At 47.9% G+C, this 21784-nt stretch overlaps 1 protein-coding gene across 1 annotated transcript in view; it reads left to right on the top strand.

Moving 5' to 3' along the window:
• Positions 1-19508, top strand: part of LOC144767607 (putative methyltransferase DDB_G0268948) — a 652594-nt gene extending 633086 nt beyond the window's left edge. Inside the window, exon 7 of the mRNA XM_078651010.1 lies at positions 19321-19508. Coding sequence (XP_078507136.1) covers positions 19321-19411 — 91 coding nt within the window. The 3' untranslated portion in view covers positions 19412-19508. The remainder of the gene's footprint in view (positions 1-19320) is intronic.
• The last annotated feature ends 2276 nt before the right edge of the window (positions 19509-21784 follow it).

The raw sequence follows: 21784 nt of genomic DNA, 5'->3' as shown, positions 1-21784 counted from the left end.
CAATACTCTGTTTAGTCCTTGTAAATAGTGAAGGATAGGTAGTACAGACTTTTGTCCCCTTTGTAACCCGTCATGCCTATTTTTGCCCCGTTTGTTGGTAGTTGGTTCAGCCCGGACCGCTTATTGGAGGTGAACCATCCGGCTCCACTGGAGGGCACCCCTAATAAGGACATGTTTACTAAATATGGACTAGTCGCCGTGGCTTATAGTAAGCTGTGGCATAAATACACGAAAAAGGATCGGGAAAGTCAGTGGCCACTGATAGGGTCCTTTGATAACGACAAAATAAACGCACTGGAAACAGCCCTTTATAACAATAAGACAACACCCACTATGCTCGATAGCTTCGGCATGTGGCGCAAAGAAACAGAACAGCGAAAGAAGAGAAATGAGGTCAGGTTAGAAAAGGAATTACGCAAGGCAGCTCACCTGGCCGCTAACAAATTAAAGGAAGAAATAAAAGAAAGAGAGGAAACCAAGCTAAAACAAGATTCCGAATCATCAGGCCAGTGTCCCGTCAGGACACCCTCTACACTTTACCCCGAGCTACCTTCGAAACAGCGAACGAACGATGATTTACTATTAGGTCCCCCGATCATCTACATGCCCCCTCCATACGCCCCTTCCCAACCCTTAGCGCAGCACCCGCAACCCCCACCGACAGGCGAGAGTAGTGCCGGAGCCTTGGTCCCCATGGCCTCTGCGCCGACCGAACCCCTCGTGCCCAGCGTAGCACGAGCAGCGACTTCAGATGATCCCGAAGCTGGGAGGAAAGACCCTGCTAGACCGAATAGATTAAGTAAGGATGAACGAGCTGGGATCGATAAGATTGTAAAGACACTGGTGGTGCGAAAGGAAAGTGAGGATTATATAACGGATATGTACAATACATATGCCAATAGCCACAGACGACACTTTGTCGTACGCCTTTGTTATCATACCCTTAATGCCTATGAAGACCGATACCAAGGAAAAGGCCCTGAAAACCTAACGACTCTGTATAGAAAAGTTGATGTCGGAGATAGGGACGAGTGTGATGTGACGAACCTCTTCACGCGTACGCTTGAAGCTTTCCGCCACCTCACGGAACAGAAACCAGAGACTAACACCACGACTCCTGCAGTAACTGAGGCCGGAGTAGAAAAAATTGACACGATGATGCCCATAAAGGAGGCTGCTCCCTATTGGGTTCCCCCACGAGGACAGGGAACACACGACGATATTAACCACCAAGATGCGAGAGGGAGGGTAGTTTACAACTGGGTTTACCAACCATGGGATCGGCAAGACATCCTGACTTTCCGAAAGTCCTTGCCTGATCTGCGAAAGAACCCCACAGCCTTCTATACAGAATTAGCCACCGTTTTGGGTTCAACGATTATTACCCTAGCGGATATCGATTTGTTTTTCGGGCTATGTCTGCCAGCTGATGTGTGGAAGCAAATCCGGAAAGTCGACCACCTTGAGCTGTTCGGACATACCTGGATACAACTCGGTAATGTTGACAAACAACGGGAACCGGGACAGAAACCTTTGAAGGCCATTCTAGACTTACCAGATAAGATTGTGCAGAAATTAAAAACCCTAGTTCCAGAAAGGAAGGTGGACTGGTCAATAGTAACGGCCTGTCGCCAGAAACCCCAGGTAGACGTATCAGAATACTTCTCCCGGTTTGAAACGGTGTTCTCCGATTATAGCGGCCAGGACATGACCACTGCAACCGAACATCACGTGTTTGTCCAGAACTATGTGAAAGGCCTGACACCAGAAGTCTCGCAGAAACTACAGACTAGCGAGAGTAGTTGGGCGGCCTCCAAGCCCGCAGCTATCCTTCAGATGGCCCAATACTATGAGCGACAAAAGAACGAGAACGATCAAGCAACTGAGAAAAAGAAAAAGGACTTGAAAGAGAGGGTGATGATTGCTCAGTTGCAAGCGGTGACTATAGGAAGGGAACAGTATAGAGGAAACTACCAGTCGAATGCTTCTAGAAATCCACCCCCTAGAGACCGCACACCCGCACCCGGCGCTCCACGAACAGACCTCAATGAGGACCAGTGTGCGTTCTGCAAAGGATTTGGCCACTGGAAGTCTCAATGTCCAGTTCTGCAGGAAGCACTCAGAAATAAAGACACGAGAGACGTAGCGGGCGGGCCGAGAAATAGAGGACAGGGACGAGGGCACACAAACGACACCAGCAATGTCAGACCTGGCAGACCGAACACGTTTGATCGTCCCCGACAGAATCAGTGCCAACAATCTGACTGCGACAATGCCCACGACTTTGCATAGGACTGCCAAGGGCAAGGAAGGGATCCAGTCGAGCTCTATGTTGACCAGCAAGGCCCTTATGTCACCGCTAAGGTCCTAGGTACAAAGTCTCCATTTCTGGTAGATACTGGTGCAACACGTAGTGCGTTGTCTAAACAATTGATTCCCAGGGCACCCTTGTCTGGCTCACATGTGACATCAATAGGTTTTGATGGAACGCCCTCCACTAATCCCTTGTCCACACCGATCTCTTTTAACTTGGACAATAACACCACTGACACAACGTTTTTGCTCTCCTCCAACACCCCCGACGCCATTATGGGACTTGACCTATTGAAACATTTTCGAGCCACCATTAGGTGTTCACAAGACGGAGTTCGAGTTATTCTGTACGACAACCCAACACTGCTCAGATCTTGTCGCACACAACACATGTTTCCCATCACTGACGCCGACTTGTCCTTGCTCGACACCCTACCTCTGTACCTATGGGCAAAGACTGACTCGGACGTAGGACGCATGATGATAGACCCTGTACACATAACTGTTCGACAGGACGCAGTACTCCCAAAACTCCCACAGTATCGGATATCGCCCGAAGGCGAGAAGGCATTGGTAGAAATCATCCAGTCCCTGGTAGACGCAGGAGTGGTAGAAGAAGTAGTTAGCAATGTGTGCAACAGCCCTATCCTACCCATTGTGAAGAAGCAGGGTAAGGGAGATGAAAAAGCGAACCGCTTCATCATCGACCTACGAGTAGTCAACAAAGTGGTTGTACCCCAGTACCCTGTAGTCTCAGACATCACCACCATTCTGACCCTGATTCCTTCCACTGCCACCACCTTCACGGTAATCGATCTCAAGAACGCATTCTTCTCCATCCCCATTCACCCAGACAGCCGCTACCTTTTCGGCTTCACTTTAAAATCCCGCTCATATAGATTTTGCAGAGCACCCCAGGGCTACACTGAAAGTCCAAGCATCTTCAGCCAGGCCCTCAAGAGACAGCTGGATGCAGTCCAGTTGCCGGATGGAGTGGTGTTGATACAGTACGTCGATGATATCCTTTTGGCGGCCGACACCACTCCACTTGCAGTCACAGCCACCATCCAACTCCTGTACTTCCTCGCGGAAAATGGCCACAAGGTCTCCAGGAAGAAGTTGCAATTCTGTCAACCTCAAGTCCCTTACCTAGGCCACCTCTTGTCCAAAGACGGGAGAAAACTCACACCCGATCGAATTCAGGCTATTCTAGAGACCCCTATCCCTAAAACCCCAAAGCAAGTCCGCTCTTTGGTAGGCCTCACCTCCTTCTGTCGACAATGGTTGCCAAATTTCAGCCTCATTGTGAAACCACTACTATCCCTATTGGCTAAAGATGTCCCCTCCCCGCTCCCTTGGATCCCTGAATGTCAATCCTCCTTCAAGGAACTACGAGACGCCCTTTGTTCAGCACCCGTCCTAGGAACCCCTGACTATACAAAGCCCTTCTCTCTCTACACTCACGAAAGGGAAGGATGCGCTTTGTCTGTCCTGACTCAGACCACTGGCCCCAAACAACGACCATGTGCCTATTTCTCTGCCACTCTTGACCCTGTAGCAAGAGCTTTGCCTGCCTGCCTTCGAGCAGTAGCTGCTGCTGCTGTCTCTATCCGACAAAGTGAGGGAATCGTACTCTCGAATTCCCTCACGGTACTAGTGCCTCATGCTGTTGACACCCTCCTAAACCAGACCAAGACACAACACCTGACCAGCGCGCGACTGACTGGGTACGAACTGACACTGCTCGCACCTCACATCACGCTGAAACGATGCACCACACTGAACCCAGCCACCTTGCTGCCTCTGCCTGAGAACGATCCCAATGTGCCCCCAATACATGACTGTGTGACCCTCACGGACGAACAGACTAGGAGTAGAGTCGACCTCCGAGACACTGCCAAACCCTGACGGAGAGCTATGGGTAGACGGCTCTTGCATTAAACTCCCCGACGGCACCACCTCAGCTGCCTATGCAGTTACCACAGCCCGAACTGTAGTTGAAACCGCCCGCATCACGCAACGATCCGCCCAGGCGGCAGAACGGATTGCCCTCACACGAGCCTGTATCCTAGCAAAGTGGACGACAGCAAACATTTACACGGACAGCCAGTATGCCTTCGGGGTGGTTCATCATTTTGGGCTCTTATGGAAGGAGAGGGGATTTCTGACATCTCATGGCACACCCATCCTGCACGGAGATCTAGTCTCCGCTCTGACTGAAGCGGTTCTCCTCCCCAAACGACTTGCCATAATCAAATGCCAAGCACACAAAAAGGTGACAGACATCATTGGACAGGGAAATGCACTGGCCGACATCACTGCCCGAACCACAGCTGAGAACAGGACGACGACTCGCATGTACGTGACTAGGTCACAAGCAGAAAAATGCACGGACGCTAGGGAAACTATTAGGGACATCCAAATGGCCAGCTCACCACAAGAATTGACTGAATGGGCACGGGTGGGATTAAAGGACGATGAAGGCTGCTGGCGGACAAAAGACATGAACAAATGGTTGCTACCCAACTCGTACCTGATCCCCATACTGACGATGGCCCATTCCCCTGCACACATAGGATCTGCCCCTATGACCGAACTTGTCTCCCGAGTTTGGCATAACGATAGAATTGCAGACTCAGCCAAACGATTAGTCCAGCAATGTCTAGTCTGCCTGCAACACAACCCTGGGAAAGGAACTGTCGTACCCCGGGGAGGGTTTGGGGTCCCCAACCATCCATTTGAAGTCCTACAGATGGACTATATCCAGTTAGAGAGATGTCAAGGACTGAAGTATGTACTTGTTGTTGTATGCGCTTTTAGCAAATGGGTGGAAGCCTACCCGACGCATGACAACACTGCCATTGCCACTGCAAAGGTACTACTGAAAGAGTTCTTCCCTCGCTACGGCCTTTGCCGTATTTTATGGAGTGACAATGGCCCCCATTTTGTAGCCGAGGTTATCCAGCTCATCCTGAAAGGACTGGGGGTACGACAGAAATTCCACGCAGTTTTTCACCCCCAATCTGCTGGACTGGTCGAGCGGCACAATGCCACATTGAAACTAAAACTGGCGAAAATAGTGGCTACCACAGGACTAAAATGGCCAGACGCTCTTCCCCTAGCATTGCTGTCCATGCGTTCCACCCCCACCAAACACCACTTGACCCCTTACGAGGTCGTTTTCGACCGGCCCATGAGTATCTGGTCCGCACCCAAACTGACATCTATTCACGACGTCCCGGACGTCCTAATGTCTGACTATCTGTATAACCTAACTAAAACACTGTCTGTTATTCATCATCAGGTGCTGCAGGCCATCCCCGATGCTTCCTGGGGCCCTGGACATGCCATCCAGCCTGGAGATTTCGTCCTGATTCGGAACTTCCAGCGGGAGAAGAGTCTGGAACCCCGCTGGACGGGCCCCTGGCAAGTCTTGATCACCACCCGAACAGCTTTTCGAGTGGAGGGGAAGCGAAATTGGCTGCATGCACATCATTGCAAGAAAATCTCTCCGACCCTGACGTCGACCGAAGACGTGACCACCCAAGAAGAGCTCCTGAACAAAGACCGACCTTCCCTGAGCTGCTACCCTGAAACAGAGACACTCGAATTGGCGAAATTGCCTGATCCCACTGTGCCATCCAGAGAAGGGTATAACCTGCGATGAAAGGAAGGAGCTTCGGCTAAGTAGACCACTGACTAAGTTACCATTCTCAGAGCGGCGGCCTACCACTACAAAGGCTGCCAGGAGAGAAACCAAACGAAGTCTGTGGTTCTGCCCACTACCGAGCACCTTGAAGATGATGGAAGCGCCCGATACGAAGATGATGGAAGCAACCGGACATCCGAAGACCCACTACAGGAACTCGAAAACTGACAGTTTGCACAGCTCAAAGACTATTGCTCTTCTTATCACTCTTCTCTTTTGCCTCCTCCTCATGACTACCTTCTGGATCGTGGAAGAGAACGCACCGGCTCATAAGACATTTCTAACGATTGCACAGCCTACCACCATGAAAGAACACTACCTGGTCTCTCTTTTACCTCAAATCCAAGAAAGGCGTAAGGAGTTCTGGAACAACTCCTTCGTACAGTTGCTGCACCAACACAACCTTGCTGCAAATGCCACGAATTGCTGGATCTGTGGGTTGATACCACATGCCACCGGACATTCCATCCCCTTCATCCCTTCACCTTTCTCTGTTCATGGCTCCTGCCTTGCCTGGCTGATCCTCTTGCAAGAGAGCTACAGAGACAATGCCACTTCCAGCGAAACTATGTCACACTTTTATCATGGAGTCTGGCTGAACAAAACCGGGAGAGCTGCTGCTCCTTTTTGCCCTCTATCCTCCAATGCCTCTGTTCACATGGACATCCCCGCTAAAGAAATGGTGGAGATGCAAATATTCAACAATCCAGCCAGACCCACCTTCTCCTACCTCCGGAAACGAACAGCTGCCACCCTGACTGTGGCCCTATCTGTCGTCAATGTCTCGGGCCTCGTATGCATCACAGGCCATGGGACACAAATGGTGGGCCACAGCACTTGCCGCATCACCAGAACTTTGTACTCAACCGACCCACCCTCTTTTGTCACCTCTCCAAACATGTACTTCGTCTGTGGTACAAAAGCCTACACCTGGCTCCCAAAGGGCTGGGGAGGTACCTGCTACATAGCCTTCATCCTTCCTCCGACCTATGTGGCTCCGGCAAACCATCACCGACAAAAACGAGCAAAGGACATTGAGCAGGCCGACTCCACTGGAGCACAATTCTTGGATGCAATAAAGGGACTTGTTCCACTTTGGGGTCCGATGGCGAACAGTCGTGCCATTAGACATTCATCCCAGGCAGTCGAGACAACGATGAACATTACAGCTGGTATCCTCACAAACAATACAGCCGAGCTTCAGGCGGTCCGTCTGGTGGCTCTTCAAAACCGCCTTGTTCTAGATGTGGTTCTGGCGGACCGTGGAGGAGCATGCCTTATCATCGGGTCCAGCTGTTGTACCTACATACCAGACAATTCGCCCTCAGTCTACAAAGCCATTGAACACCTCCACAGACTCTCCTCAGAAGTTCATCAGGAACAAGACGGATGGTCGCTTGGGAGTTGGTTCTGGAGTGCTGTAAAAGACTGGGGATGGAGGTTGTTCATGATCGTACTGATACCAATCATCGTAATATGTGGACTCTGCCTGGGTATTCAATGCTTGCCGCCTCTGTGCTCACTGTTTGCTAACTGTATTTGCCCTAAGACTCCGAACTTCGAAGCTGAACGTATGAAAGCTTTGTATGATATCGAAATACGTAATATAATGGGGATAGACATAAATTGACAAGCTGGCTAGATATGTTAAAAAGGGAGGACTGTTAAAATCTGGATTGTGGCGTAAACATTATCGGCGCCATCTTGTCCTTTTCAGATCCATACGTGCGCGTAAGCAGCAGCCATTTTGATTGCCTTGGCCTCTCTGCCCACTGCCAATAGCCTGGGCGTCTCTCCCCCTCACTCCCCGGCCTCGCAAGCATTCCCCCGCGCCCCGACAGCCCCCGGTCTCTCCTGCTTGGGCCATAAACACACCTCTAACGCGACTCTGTCTCCGAGCCACATCCCGTGCTGAACCCTCTCGCTCTTTCATCTCATTCAAAGAACAGGCCCTTTTTGATAACCTCTTCCTCCCTGCCCGATTGTCTGACCTGATCCCAGGCCATCGCCTAGCCCAACAGATGCAGTTTATTGCCCCCTACAGTAGGACCTCGCCTCACATCAAAGGAGCGGGGATTAATCAATGCCTTCGAACCCTTAGATCCGACCGATCGCCCACATTCTTGTTCCCAGCGGAATGTCCAGCTGCGCGATAGCCATCATGCTGAGATTTGGGTGGGGACCTCTACTGTAGATGTGTGTGCGAACAGGCCTGAACCGGGGATTCCAAAGATGCCTTTTTAAACTTCAAAGCAATACCACGGATGTCATAAATGTAATAAAGTCATAAACTTGTGTATAAGAGGCCAGGCCTCAGAGATGCGGTTAGAGCACCTCAAGAAGATACCCTGTTGTCTGATTTGACGTGTTCTGCTCCGTCGGAATAAATTCCTGTTTCCTGCCTTCTGTCTCCAGCGCCTGCCTCTTTGTTTGGTAATCTCGAATGGTATGAGAGGCGGCTAACGCCGGGCAAATACTGAAGGGTTCTTGGTCGAATTCGGCCCTACCTTTCAACACTGCTTCCTATGGTCACCCCCACTTTTTGCTGTGATGCGCTGGTTTTTCGACGTTAGTGTTGCTGTGGGCCTGCTAACCAGACCCACAGCCCAGCTGTTCTCTCTCTAAATTGATACCATGTACTTTAGGTACATACCTGATTGGATATTGGGTCCCCTCTGTGAGCCCCTGTATAGTGTACCAAAGGTACCCAGGGCATAGGTGCATCCAAGGCCTACCAGGCGCTGCAGCATGTATTGTGCCACCCCTGGCTGGCTATCTAAACTGACACCACAGGCTGATCACTCAGCTTGGGTAAGGTGGTGTAATCACCCCTTACTTAGATATAGTATACCTATATCTACCTTATATATAGACACATAGTAACCTATGAGTCACTCCTATGGCAGGCCTTAACAATCCTGGAGGCAGAGTGCTTGGTTTTATGTGAGAGGGTGCCCTAGCATAAGCTGAGCCCCTCTGCAGCTTCTGGAACCATGTCCTTATAGCTGTTCTATGATATAGCCATACCATATACTCTTAAGTGCATTATAATCCTCGCGGTTAATGCTAACTTTGGTTTGGCTTTATCAAAACATGTCGTGTAAGGTGTCAAACACTTTGGAATACTACGCCCCCCCCCCACCAATTCTGGCAGCGGGGGTAGCATTCCACCCTTCTAGAGGGAAAAGACATGTATGTTTCTGCTTCACCCGGTTAAAGTTAAACAGAGCCTCAGCACCACAAAATGGATGCTGCTGCCACAGACACGAGTCTGACCTCCTGCAGCTGGGCAAAACTCCAGCAAGGGAGGCCTGGACAATAGGTTTCCTGTCGAGGGAGGTGCTAGCACACCCCCAGACAGCCTGTAGTGTATTGGGGCAGGGTGGGTTGAATGGAAAGATGCTTTTCCAGACACTGTCTGGGGCACACAAGGTGCTCCATGCATAGCCCGGTTCAAACCAGTTGCTGGGGCACTCCAGCCCCGCTCTGGCGCGAAACTGGACAAAGACAAAAGGGGTGTAACCACCCCCTTCTCAGGTCCACCCATAGGAGGGACCTAGCAGGTAATCCAGCCCCTAAAATCAGTATAAAGATAGGAGCTTTGTCTAGAGACTTTAGATTATCCTGGAACGAAACTCTGATACAAAACTCTAGGACCTTCAATGTTCTATATCGACTAGAAGACTGAAGATATCTCCCTTGTGGTCAAGGAGTGACCACCCTGTGCAAACTTACACCACCAGTAACTTGCCAGTTTGCTTTGTCGACGCTCCTGCCGGAACCCGATGACTCAGCGACACAGGAACTAGACTTCCAGACTTCTTTGACTCTGATCCACCTCAACAGAAAAGCTGAGACCTGTGACGGACACGAGAGACGTGGGACCAGACACCCTGGACTTCCTGCATTTTGCTAACTGCATCGACTCCTGAGGTAACTCGCAGTTGTGTATTGGGGTACGAGAAGCCACAGACCCTAGCGCCATTTGCACCAAAGCTCAGCTCTCCACACTCCACGAGTGCCGTGTGGGGCCTGCTCCTGCATTTCAGCTGGATGCGTCTTCCCGGTTGCTATCCCACTGGCTATTTAGCCCTCTGAAGACTTCCTTTTGAATTTATACCACTGGCCTGGTTGCTCCAGGATTGCTTCAGCGTCCCTGCAAAGGAGAAGCTCCCCAGACCTTGCTCGTCTGACTCAAAGCCAATCTTCGTTTCCTGCGTGGATTGCGTTTGCCAAGGCTTGTTGGGTCCAATATGGATAACAATACCGCAGTCAACTAGATCATTTGTGGGACAGCTCGAATCCAGCTCCTGGTTATCGTCGACACCTTCTGGTCCTTGTGGCTGCAGAAACAAGCTTCACCTCTTCACCTGAGATCATCGCGACATCGCCTGGTTCCTTCCTGGTTCCTTCCTGGTCACTGGCTAGTGACCCAGACTTTGTCCCCTCTGCTTTCAGGTTCTTCAGTTCTACGATCCACCCTTGGATCCACCCAGACACTCTTCCTTTGACCGCCTGCAGCACTTATTTTGCAGATCTCCATTGAAAGCATCGACGAAACCCGACACGAAAATACACCTATGCACCCGGCTTCCCTCGGTGAAGTAACTCAAGTACTCCCGTGCTCCCGTGGGTATTGACTCTCCAAGTGTCCTAGTTTAAAGGGGTTTTGTCGAAGTCCATCCGGAAGTGCCCTAAAACAGTAACTTTGTAACTTCTTCGTTCTCTATTATAAGTCAATGGTAACTCGCGACTGTGTTTAGACACTGCAGGCGTCTCCCGTGGGTCTCCTAGTTCCTAACCTTTGGTCGTCTAGTGTAGCCCCAGCGATTCTCTAGGTCCTAGGCCTATTCACTATTTCTGAAGTGGTCCTTATGCCACTTACTTAGTATATGGTTTGTGAGGCCCCTAGGGCATAACTGTATTTGTGCAACTTATAGTATGCTAATTGAGTAACTTGTGATGTGCTTCGATCTCTGACCTCATCAAGAGTGCAGAGGGGTTGTGTTAGAAATAAATACATATATATTTGATATATACATTGTGTGGTGTCTATTCATTTGGTATTCAAGGGATTATAATTGGTAAAACAAATAGCTTCACATTCTCTTTGGAGTTTAGCCTAAGACTGCTGGTTCATGCTACCACTAGGATAGCTTGTCTATAAGGTTGACTTTATAACCACCATCAATAAGGCTCGTTTAGACTGGTGCAAGGTGCCCACTACAATAGTGGACATAATATGCCAGGCTAACTTCTCACACAGATGCCCATAGTTACAAGGCTGTGTTAAGCCATGCAAAGTGGCTTAGCACAGTCTTGTAAATATGGGCTAGCATAGAGTGCCACTGGAGCATCAAAACAAGCTGATGCTCAGGTGGCTCTAGGGGCTTGTAAATATACCCCATGTCTGCAAATTGGGTATAAGTATGAGAGACAGTCTACCAACCAGCTAGTATCTGGGGTCCCACAGACGTTCGCCCAAGAAACAACATTTTCTTACTGGGTTGAGGCAATGACTGACAACTCCTTTTCACAAGGTTTGAACTAGAAAGTTGAAAACATCTACAACCTGCCATGAGGGAGGAGGAGCATTGAGCCTGCCTTAAAGAACGGAGTTGACTGACTGCATAGGAGAGAACTGGGAGATGCTCTTGCATGGGGAAGACTATTCCGAGAAGAGGGGGATTACAAGGACCTGCGGCAACATGAATGGAAGCTTGCCATTATGAAAAACCAGCATTGCTTCGCAGTTGGGAGAAACCATTAATCTTGAGTTTCGTAGTAGTGTGTTCAGAAGCTGAAGCATCCATGAATGCGGGATACCCACAGAAACTGCAAATGCACCATGCAGGGTTTTCAATATCGCCAGTCAAGAGAAAACTGGGTGGTCTTACCTGAAGAATTGAAGCATCTGGAGAGATGTAGCAAAAAGCAGAGACCATCCCCCAGAGTCAGCGGTGGCTGCAACCCCTGTGAGCTCTATGCTTTGTTTGATTTGCTTATGAGGGGCTTGTTTGTATTTGAAAAAGATCCACCAGTGAAGATAAACCACACTCCAAGCAGCATGGCCACATCACTCCCTCTTCATGACATCACACAAGGGCTGTGAGGGGACACACCACTCGGAGTAGGGCTGTGCCTGCCATCCACCAGAACAGGCAGGCCAAGACTGCCCACCAAAACAATGAAGACAGACGGGTACTGTACAAGGGTGAGACACCTGGGACGTGGTCACTTATGGGACTAGCATATTCATAAACACTTAAAAAGGGTCGATAGGACCCAAGGTAGTAGAACGTGAACATTATCTATCAGCTCCCCCAGGTAAAGAAAACCCTCCCTTACATTGCACAACCATTCAATACCTGTCCTACTGGTCATGTCCAGGCTGTCTCCCTGTCCACTGTGATTGTTACCTTGATAATTGTATGAAATGAAGAGCTCTCTGTTAATGATGTATAGTATTTTACTCTGTGTGAGAAATATTTTCTTTTCTAATTTAAACACTCAATTTTCAATTCAAAAGGCTTTATTCGATTGTAGAACATACAATCATAAAAGCACAATTCATAGATACTCATTTTAAAAACAATTCCAAACAATATATTACATATGGCAAATAACGGACACAGAGTACAGTACAAATAGGAGAAGGTACGGCGGGTGCTATGAGCATGAGCAATGTGAGGTTAAAAACATAAATTACTATATTCGTTAAAAGACACCTAAAATCTTCACAGCATAATTAACCGTCCATGCTTTTCCTAAAACAGATAGCTTTTTTTAAAAAGTTACAGACAAATAAGGTACAGTCACAATTCAGCAGTTGTAGGTAATAAAGTGCGGGCTTAATTTGTAAAAAATTCAATTTCTTAAGACATGGTTTAAGGTATAAATTCCGTGGGATAGAGTAATAAGGGCAAATAAAGAGGAAGTGTGCCAGATCTTGAGGAGACTTACTGTCGCAGCCACAAGCTGGCAACACTTCTCCCCATTGTGCCCCCCTTGGTACCGCCAGTAGAAGATGATATAAATCAAAACGGAACCTTATCAACAGAAACCGATCATAACTGGTCATAGGCCATGTCAAATAAGGCTCCATTTGTGGGCGGGTTTTGAGTAGTAAATGTTTCCTGACACTACCCTTCTGAATCTCCACCGCTTCTCTGTCAGTACATCTTGCCAGTAGTATAGCATTTTTTACTGAAGCAACGTCGGGTTTTGTGATTAAGTTAGGGGCATAGAACAAATCAGAGCGGCCTATTGTCGTCAGACAGTCCCTTATGTATTTCACCCACGGAATTTTAAGCCTACCATCTAGGGAAGAGACATCTTTCAACAAGGCATGTGTAAGCGGAATGTCGGTATTAAGCCAACAATTCAACCAACACAGAACCGGGTTGACTGCTATTCTGTCGCTTAAATATGGAACCCCCAACTCCTCATGTACAGAGTAAGTCCCGGTGCCCCTAGGCAACCTCAATATCTTTTTCAGGGCGTTGTTTTCTGCGACCTCTAGGTCTTTTATCCTGCAATAGCCCCAGAGCTTGCTACCATAACAGGCGACAGCTACACTTTTTGCCTGATAAAGTTTGAGTAGTGCGGCCGTGGGACAATTGCCAATTTTTCTCCCAAAACCAAAAATGGCCGCATTTACCCTTATTACTTCGCCCTTCTTTTTGGATATTGCGGGGCCCCACGTTAATTTGTGATCTAGGAGGACCCCAAGATATGAAAAAGAGTTGGTTAAAGGGATTTTCTCCCCGTTTATACTGAAGGAGTCGGTTTTCCGAGTGCCCTTTCCTGTTTTCATGACGTAGGACTTAGAATTATTTATGCTAAGGCCACGAGACTCCATAAACTTAAAGAAGGAATTTAATAATTTTTGGAGACCGATTGCTGTCCTAGATATAAGTACTGCATCGTCTGCATAAAGGAGCACAGGCACCCCCTTTTGTTCAACACGGGGGTAGTCTGCCTCTGTATGTAAGAGAAATTCCTCCAGTTCGTTTATGTACATATTAAAAAGAAATGGGGCCAGTATACAGCCCTGTCGAACTCCCCGATTTATTCTAAATTCGTCCGTTACTTTAAGGTCTTGAGTGTAACGGACGTTAGCTTTGGTATCCGAGTGCAAGTCGGCTAGGAAGTTGACAAGATTCCTCTCCACGCCCATTCTCAGCAAAGTGGCCCATAATAAGCTTCTGTCCAAACAATCAAAGGCGGACGACAGGTCCATAAATGCCATATAGACAGTACCTTGTCTAGCCAGGGTATATTTACTTAAAATCAAATATAGGTTCAGACATTGCGTTATGGTCGAATGGCCAGGTCTGAACCCATATTGTATGGGAGACAGGATGCTATTGTCTTTTGCCCATGTGGATAGCCTATTAAGTATAACCCCCCCTACCACTTTAACTACTGAATTTATTAGAGATATCGGTCTGTAACATAATGGACTGCTGCGATCGCCCTTTTTAAAAACGGGGACTATGGTCGATAGGCCCCACGTTTTTGGGCACCCCGTTATAACAGCTGCATTTATTGCTGCCGTAAGGACGGGAGCCCAAAAGGAGGTGCTAGACTTAAACAGGTCCGGTGGCAAACCATCCGGTCCCGGGGCCTTATTACTAGTTAGACCCTGGATCCCCGTTGCAACCTCATTTACTGAAAAGCATGTGATGTTAAAAAGGCATTTTCTGCCCTATGCTCATTACTCTTAAAAATTGTACTGAAGTGAGACACCCACTCTCCTTCTGAAATACATGTACCTAGATCTGTGTCATTAGGGTTATCGAACAACGGTTTGTTGATAATTTGCCAGAACTTACTGCTATTCCCCAACACTGTAGGATCAAGGAGAGATTCTATAGTGTTAGCCTTAATTTCCTTTTTTCTTACGGCTAATGCTTTCCTGTAAGACACACGCAGACTTTTTATCAAGTCAGGAAGTCTAGGTTTAGTTTTTAAAGCATTCTTTAGATCTCTACTTGCCTTTGCACAGTTGTGGTCAAACCATTTAGCCTGCTTTCTGCTTTGCCCCTTTATTGGCACTGACAGCATTTCACCAATTTTAGAGACCATACCCGCAAACCCGGACAAAATATTCGTAGAGGATGAATCAAGAGATAAGCATGCTGACAGATCCACCTCGCATGCACTATTTATATTAGAATATAGGTTATCTTGATTTATCATTGTCCATTTGATACAGCGCCTACCGTTAATACAACTCAGCGTACCTCGATCAATACCAGGCGGTCGTTTAGTGAACAAAGACCCACCCATGCCAATAAATAGGGGGTTATGATCACTGTATATACTGAGGAGAATGGAAAATTGCAGGACCCGTTGTGCAAGATCTGAGGATAAAAGTATATGGTCTATGAAGGATCCCTGACCGTGGCCTTTAAAAGTCGGAATATCAAAAATGTTAGTATCAGGAACCATAGACATAGCTACTGTCAGATTGTTCCCGTTTACAAGATCATTTAAGCTCTTACCACCCCTGGTGTGAGAAAAGTGAAAGCCTTCGACGCTATTGCATCCCAAAGAGCCCATTGAGGTGGAGCCTGGATTACCACAGGGGTGAACATTAAAATCACCTGCTATCAACAGGTTCCGGGATGTAGTGTGTGTGTTTTTTCCCAGTAGGTCTGTGAGTGATGTAATGTCACAGCCACCAGGACCACTAGCGTTGTAGAAATTGACCAGTGTCATGGCATTCTTACCGTTTTTTAGATCAAGCATCTGAATGTTTAAGTTATCAGTATGATATATGCTGATATTACAGAGCAGTCCCAGGTTTATAAAGGTGGCCAATCCCCCCTTTGCTCTCCCCCTGAGCGAGGCAACCGCTGGAATGGTGAAACTTAAGTACCCTTCTATATGGGCGTTTCTATCCTCCAACCACGTCTCTTGAAGGCATATAATGGAAAAAATTTTAATAAATGATAACCAGGCTAGGTCACATAACTTGTCGGCCAAGCCAGCTATATTCCATGAAATTAAGTTCACGCAGTCGGCTAATGCTGGACATGTAATACTTTCACTGGTAGATGGTACAGGAATTAAGGTTGATGTTTCGGGGTGTATGGTCCCCGTGTCCACAGTGCTTGCTGCAGCCGATACTGACGGCTCTCGAGACAGGGCATGATCCTCGTGCAAGATGGAGGAGTTAGTGTCTACGGGTGAAGGGTCCAAAGATACAAATGATGTGCTAGGAAGATCGTCATGGCAATTTTTCGTGCATATATCCTTAGTAACATCACTTACAAGAGCACCATTATTAAACACAATAGCAGGTAAAGATGGTGGAGACACCGCATTGATCCTAAAAGGCAATGTAGATAAAACAGCAGGTGAACCACCATTCACAACAGCATATAATACAGCAGTATGTGTTTCTTTTTCAACGCCACTGGTGCCCTGCTCTTCCTGTGACATTATAACACAGGAAACTGTTTCACCCTCCCGGACTCCCCCTACACACTTTAAACATCAGTCGCATTCCTCAAGACCACTAAAAGCCTCAAATCTGTTATAGAGCTCTAGAGGAGTAAATGGCATCAAATGTGACATACTATCCTTTGCCTCTATTTTGTGGGTTAATGGTATCATATTCCACCCCTGCATTGCAGGTGGCGGGACTAAATAGGGCATATATGCGGGGTTCAGAGCAGACTCCAAGATTAATGACTGGGGGGTAAAATAGGTGCTGTTAATTGGGTTTTGTGGGGGAAGTACAGCAGATCTGGGGTAAAAGTACGTCAGAGGACGTGGTACAATGCAGCTGTTCTCATTGGCAAAAGGCCAGTTTAGTATATGTTGAACTGCTTTTATATCCCTAAAATTTATGACCACGATGTCACCCCCTATATCCTTTACTCTGCCCCCCAGCCAAGACATGCGCCGGACATGGACTATTTCACCATTTACCAGGTTGGGTTTAGGTCTGTACAACGAAAGCCAGTGTGTTATTTTGTTTTTTAATTGAAAAAAACCCTCTCTTTTTCCTTTCATCAACTCTGGAACCCCAGTAAGTACAACCACGTACGGCAGGGCTTCTGGTGGAAGCTCCATAGGTGGTATCCTAGTCTGTTCTCCTCTCCCCCGGTTGATCACGTTTCCAACGGATCTCGGCTGTCTATCCGGAAGGGTGCTAGGTTCTCTAATCAGGGCTTTAACTGTAGTTGCAGCATTACCATCTGTAGCTGCAACAGTCAATCTTCCCTGAGCCAGTAGCGAATCTATTGGCAGGGATTTATTTGAGCTGGTGCCGTCAGGTATTATCGTGGCCGCATGTGGCCTATTAGGGGCAACTGGGGTTACTACATCCGCATGGCTGTTGACGTTAAGATGTACTGGAGGTATAGGAGCGGAAGCATTTTTATTGGGAGGGTGCGTTGTTAAGACCACTTTTTGTTGTTTTGCTTTTGTAAGCCCTTCTGGCTGGACAGAATTCCCTAACTTGGTCAGGTCCTCCTCTATTTTACCCAACCTTGACTCCAACCCTTTGAATCTATCAGCCAATGCAAGTGTGTAAGTGCGTACAATCAACTCGATATTATCCAAAAGAGACTTAAAGGAGGCTGGTTGTAAGTCTTTTTCCATTTGAGTATAGGCAGTGTCTGGTTCTATAATTGCTTGGGTTAAAGGTATTGGGGGCGAAGAAGCAGCCACTGTTGCTTGTTGAGTGGCGGGGCCTCCCAGCGGCATTATAGAGTCAGTCTTCGCTTTATTGCCAAACTCTGAGTGGCTTAGTTTGGGCTTGTTTACTAAAGTTGTTTTCCGTCTCCTTTTGGGCGGTGGGGGCCCAATTATTTTGAGGGACACAGGCCGCAAACATTTTCCTCTTACAACTTTGCCAGGTCTGATTGTAGGTGAGATCAAGTTCTTGGTAGTGTTATTGGGAACGTTCAGCCCAGGTGATAAGTCTTGTTGACTAAAAATTGGTGAGACTGCTGGGGCTAAACAGTCTTGAAGGAGCAAAGGCACACCGGCTGTTAGTGTTGAGTTATCTGCAGAGCAAATGGTCAGGTCGTCATCCAAAGTAACGGACATTATGGGCTCCGAAAAAGTTCTATTTTTTATGCGTTCTATTGAACGACGACGAACTGCCCTCCTCTCTGCTAACTGCAGCTCCTTGTTACCCTCAGGACCAGGTTTCAGGAAGTAATCATCCAAAGTACGATTTACCATGGCCACATTATTATCTGCTCCCGATGAAACAGGACTAGTAGCAACAGTTGCCATCATAGATTAGATGACAATACGGGAACAATAAAGAAATGGAACGCAACTTACGGGGATCAGGAACCAGGATCTCTGGCCCAGCCCGGCCTCCTCAGGCCGATGAGGGCCGTAGAGGGCCCGCCCTTTGCCCGGGCTTAGCCCGGCGTCCCGCTTGCGTCCCGCAAGACGGACTCTCCTCTGTTCTTGTAGAGTGGCGGCGAGGGGCGGGGCACGCAGGGGGGCGCTGACCGATGACTCGTGGTCAAGCAGGGACTCCTGGGATAGTGAGTCCCTGCCGCGCTTACCCCTGTAGCCTCCTCCTCTGGTGGTAATCTCCCTCGGCAGGCAAGCAGGCAGTGTCCCACGTTGGTGTGTCTGGTGTTGCCCCCACGGGCGAAGCGGCTCCCGCGCAGCGGGAGCGGCGAGCAGTCTGTAGGAGTCCACAGCAGTGGATGGGCAGCAATCGGTGCGGTCAGGCGGTTCCCAGTGCGCCAAGGGAATAGGTCTCACAGGTGCTTGTTCCCGCTTCACTCTTAGCGGTTTGCCGGCGGGGGCGGGGCACGCAGGGGGGCGCTGACCGATGACTCGTGGTCAAGCAGGGACTCCTGGGATAGTGAGTCCCTGCCGCGCTTACCCCTGTAGCCTCCTCCTCTGGTGGTAATCTCCCTCGGCAGGCAAGCAGGCAGTGTCCCACGTTGGTGTGTCTGGTGTTGCCCCCACGGGCGAAGCGGCTCCCGCGCAGCGGGTGCGGCGAGCAGTCTGTAGGAGTCCACAGCAGTGGATGGGCAGCAATCGGTGCGGTCAGGCGGTTCCCAGTGCGCCACGGGAATAGGTCTTAAACACTCACTTGATGCCAATTTTTTTATGGGTATGCGACGTTTTACTAAGTTTTGAGTTTCTACCCCGCACAACCTCTCTAAGTAAGCCTTGGATTGTTCTAAATCATTGCCCTGAACATATCATCTTGCATGTGTAATGTCTACCCACATTCCCCATAACCAATGACCTATGTAATAACTAGGATGACCATGAATTTACTTTGTCTTTACTCTTTCCAGGATTCTGAAGATCATGGGGGTGTCTTCTCCAGACACAGAGTTGGAGATGTGCAACAACTATTGCTGTGTGCTGGCCTGCAAGTCAGCCTGATATCCAGAGGGACGAGGCAACCATCCTTTCTGAAGTCACTGGAAACGCTCCTATGAGAATAAATAATCCCCCTTAATAAACATTACTTTCTATACATTGAAAAGAAATGTCTGTTTTACTGCCAATCATGAAATGCTCCTATTTGTGGTGTCCTTTTATAACTACTGCAGGATGAGCCTACAACACGTTAACATGTAAAGAGGGGCAAAAGAAGAGTTGCCTAATCTTTATAGTGAGTCCAAAACTTGATAAAATATATCTTGATTTTAGTGTGGCCAGTGCACTGCAATTGCAGCACCCTTGGAAACTTCCCAACTTTAAGGAGCCCAAAAAGTAGCCCGATATCTAGGTTTTATAACCTATGCAAGGCAAAAGGCTAAGGCTGCCATAGCAAAGGCCTGAAATGCACTCAGCACCTAGAGATTTACCTGCCAGATTTCTCCAACAAAATCAGAATAATACTCATGTATAAATATGAGTATTATTACCCTAAGTAACCATGGCTAATGTAAGACAGCAACGTGTATAACACTTGTCCATCTGTAAGATTTAAATCGTTCTATCTACCCTCAGGGCATCTGCTCTACCCCATTATTATTATTTTGTCTTGCATTTACCTCTCTTTAACTCAGTTGAAGTTCTAGGAACTCCCCATACGATACATCTCTTGCTTATCAAGGAAATATCTGAACGTACCCACATTTTGGGGATGCCATCCGGGCCCTTTGTCCTGGTACTTCCTGATTCCAGAACCCTTTTGTTTCTAGGATGAAGTAGTTTCACCTAGAGGTGACATGTGAACATGTAACTCTGTCCAGTAGACAGTTCCGAACAATCCCCTTTTGTTTTTTAAAATGGATATGGATGCTTAGAACAGTATCGCCATTGTTTTTGCAAGAACGATCACCGTCATAGGAGAAGATAAAGATTAAATGGAAGACAGACTCTTCAGTTTTCCTGCCACTCAGGTTATCGTTTTATGGTAGTGAACATCGTTCTATCATGAAATATTAAGTGAAATATGGAAGATGATGGTTGCCCACTGAGAAAAAAAAACACGGCCCAGCTGTCACTTTATCTTGATTCGCAGCTCACTTGTATTTAGGTTCCCTTAAGAGATGAATACACAATATTTCCTACGAGAACAAGCCCATGGAGACTGTATCTGCAAGGTGTCAGGGAAATTGTACCAGCATGGAATAGTGGAGATAGTACTTGCAAGGTGTCAGGGAAGTTGTACCTGCGTGGTGTTGGGAAGATCCTTCCAGTATGGTGTTGGGGAGACTGTACCTGCGTGGTGTCAGGGAGATTGTACTTGCAAGGTGTCAGGGAGGTTGTACTTGCAAGGTGTCAGGGAGGTTGTACCTGCTTGGTGCCAGGGAGATTCTACCTGTATGGTGTCAGGGAGATCGTGCCTGCATGGAATAGTCCATATTGTATATGCTAGTTGTCAGAGAGATTGTACCTTTGTGGTGTTGGGGAGATCCTACCAGTATGGTGTCAGGAAGATTGTACCTGCATGTTGTCAGGGAGATTGTACCTGCATGGTGTCAGGGAGATTGTACCTGCGTGGTGTCAGAGAGATTATACCTTCAAGGTGTCAGGGAGGTTGTACCTGCATGGTGTCGGGAAGATTTAACCTGTATGGTGTCAGGGAGATTGTACCTGCATGGTATCAGGAAGATTGTACCTATATTGTGTCATGGAGATTATACTTGCATGGTGTCAGGGAGATTCTACCTGTATAGTGGCACAGAGATTGCCCATGTATGGTGTCAGGGAGATTTTATCTGCATGGTGTCAGGGGGATTGTATCTGTGTGGTGTCAGGGAGATTGTACCTGTTTGGTGTCAGGGCGATTGTACCTGCGTAGTGTCGGGGAGATGCTACCAGTATGGTATCGGGGAGAATGTATCAGCATTGTGTCAGGGACATTGTATCTGTGTGGTGTCAGGGAGATTGTACCTGCAAGGTGTCAGGGAGGTTGTCCCTGCATGGTGTTGGGGAAATCTACCTGTATGGTGTCCGTACCTGCATGGTGTCGGGAGATTGTACCTGCATGTTGTCAGGGAGATTATACCTGCATGGTGTCATGGAGATTATACTTGCATGGTGTTAGGGAGATTCTACCTGTATAGTCAGGGAGATTAAACCTGCATGGTGTTACAAAGATAGCACATGTATGGTGTCAGGGAGATTTTATCTCTGTGGTGTCAGGCAGATTGTACCTGGGTGGTGTCAGGGATATTGTACCTGCAAGGTATAAAAACAGTACTCTGGTAACCAGGTATAGAAAGGGCGCTCAACAATTGTAAAGGGATAAAAGTAATAATGAAAACAAAAATCTAGGGAGGCGCTGCAAAGGGAGGAAAG

Source organism: Lissotriton helveticus, chromosome 7 (genome assembly GCF_964261635.1).
Source record: "Lissotriton helveticus chromosome 7, aLisHel1.1, whole genome shotgun sequence".
NCBI classification, from domain to species: domain Eukaryota; kingdom Metazoa; phylum Chordata; class Amphibia; order Caudata; family Salamandridae; genus Lissotriton; species Lissotriton helveticus.
The sequence above is the reverse complement of the archived record's forward strand: the minus strand, read 5'-3'. Positions and strand labels throughout refer to the sequence as shown.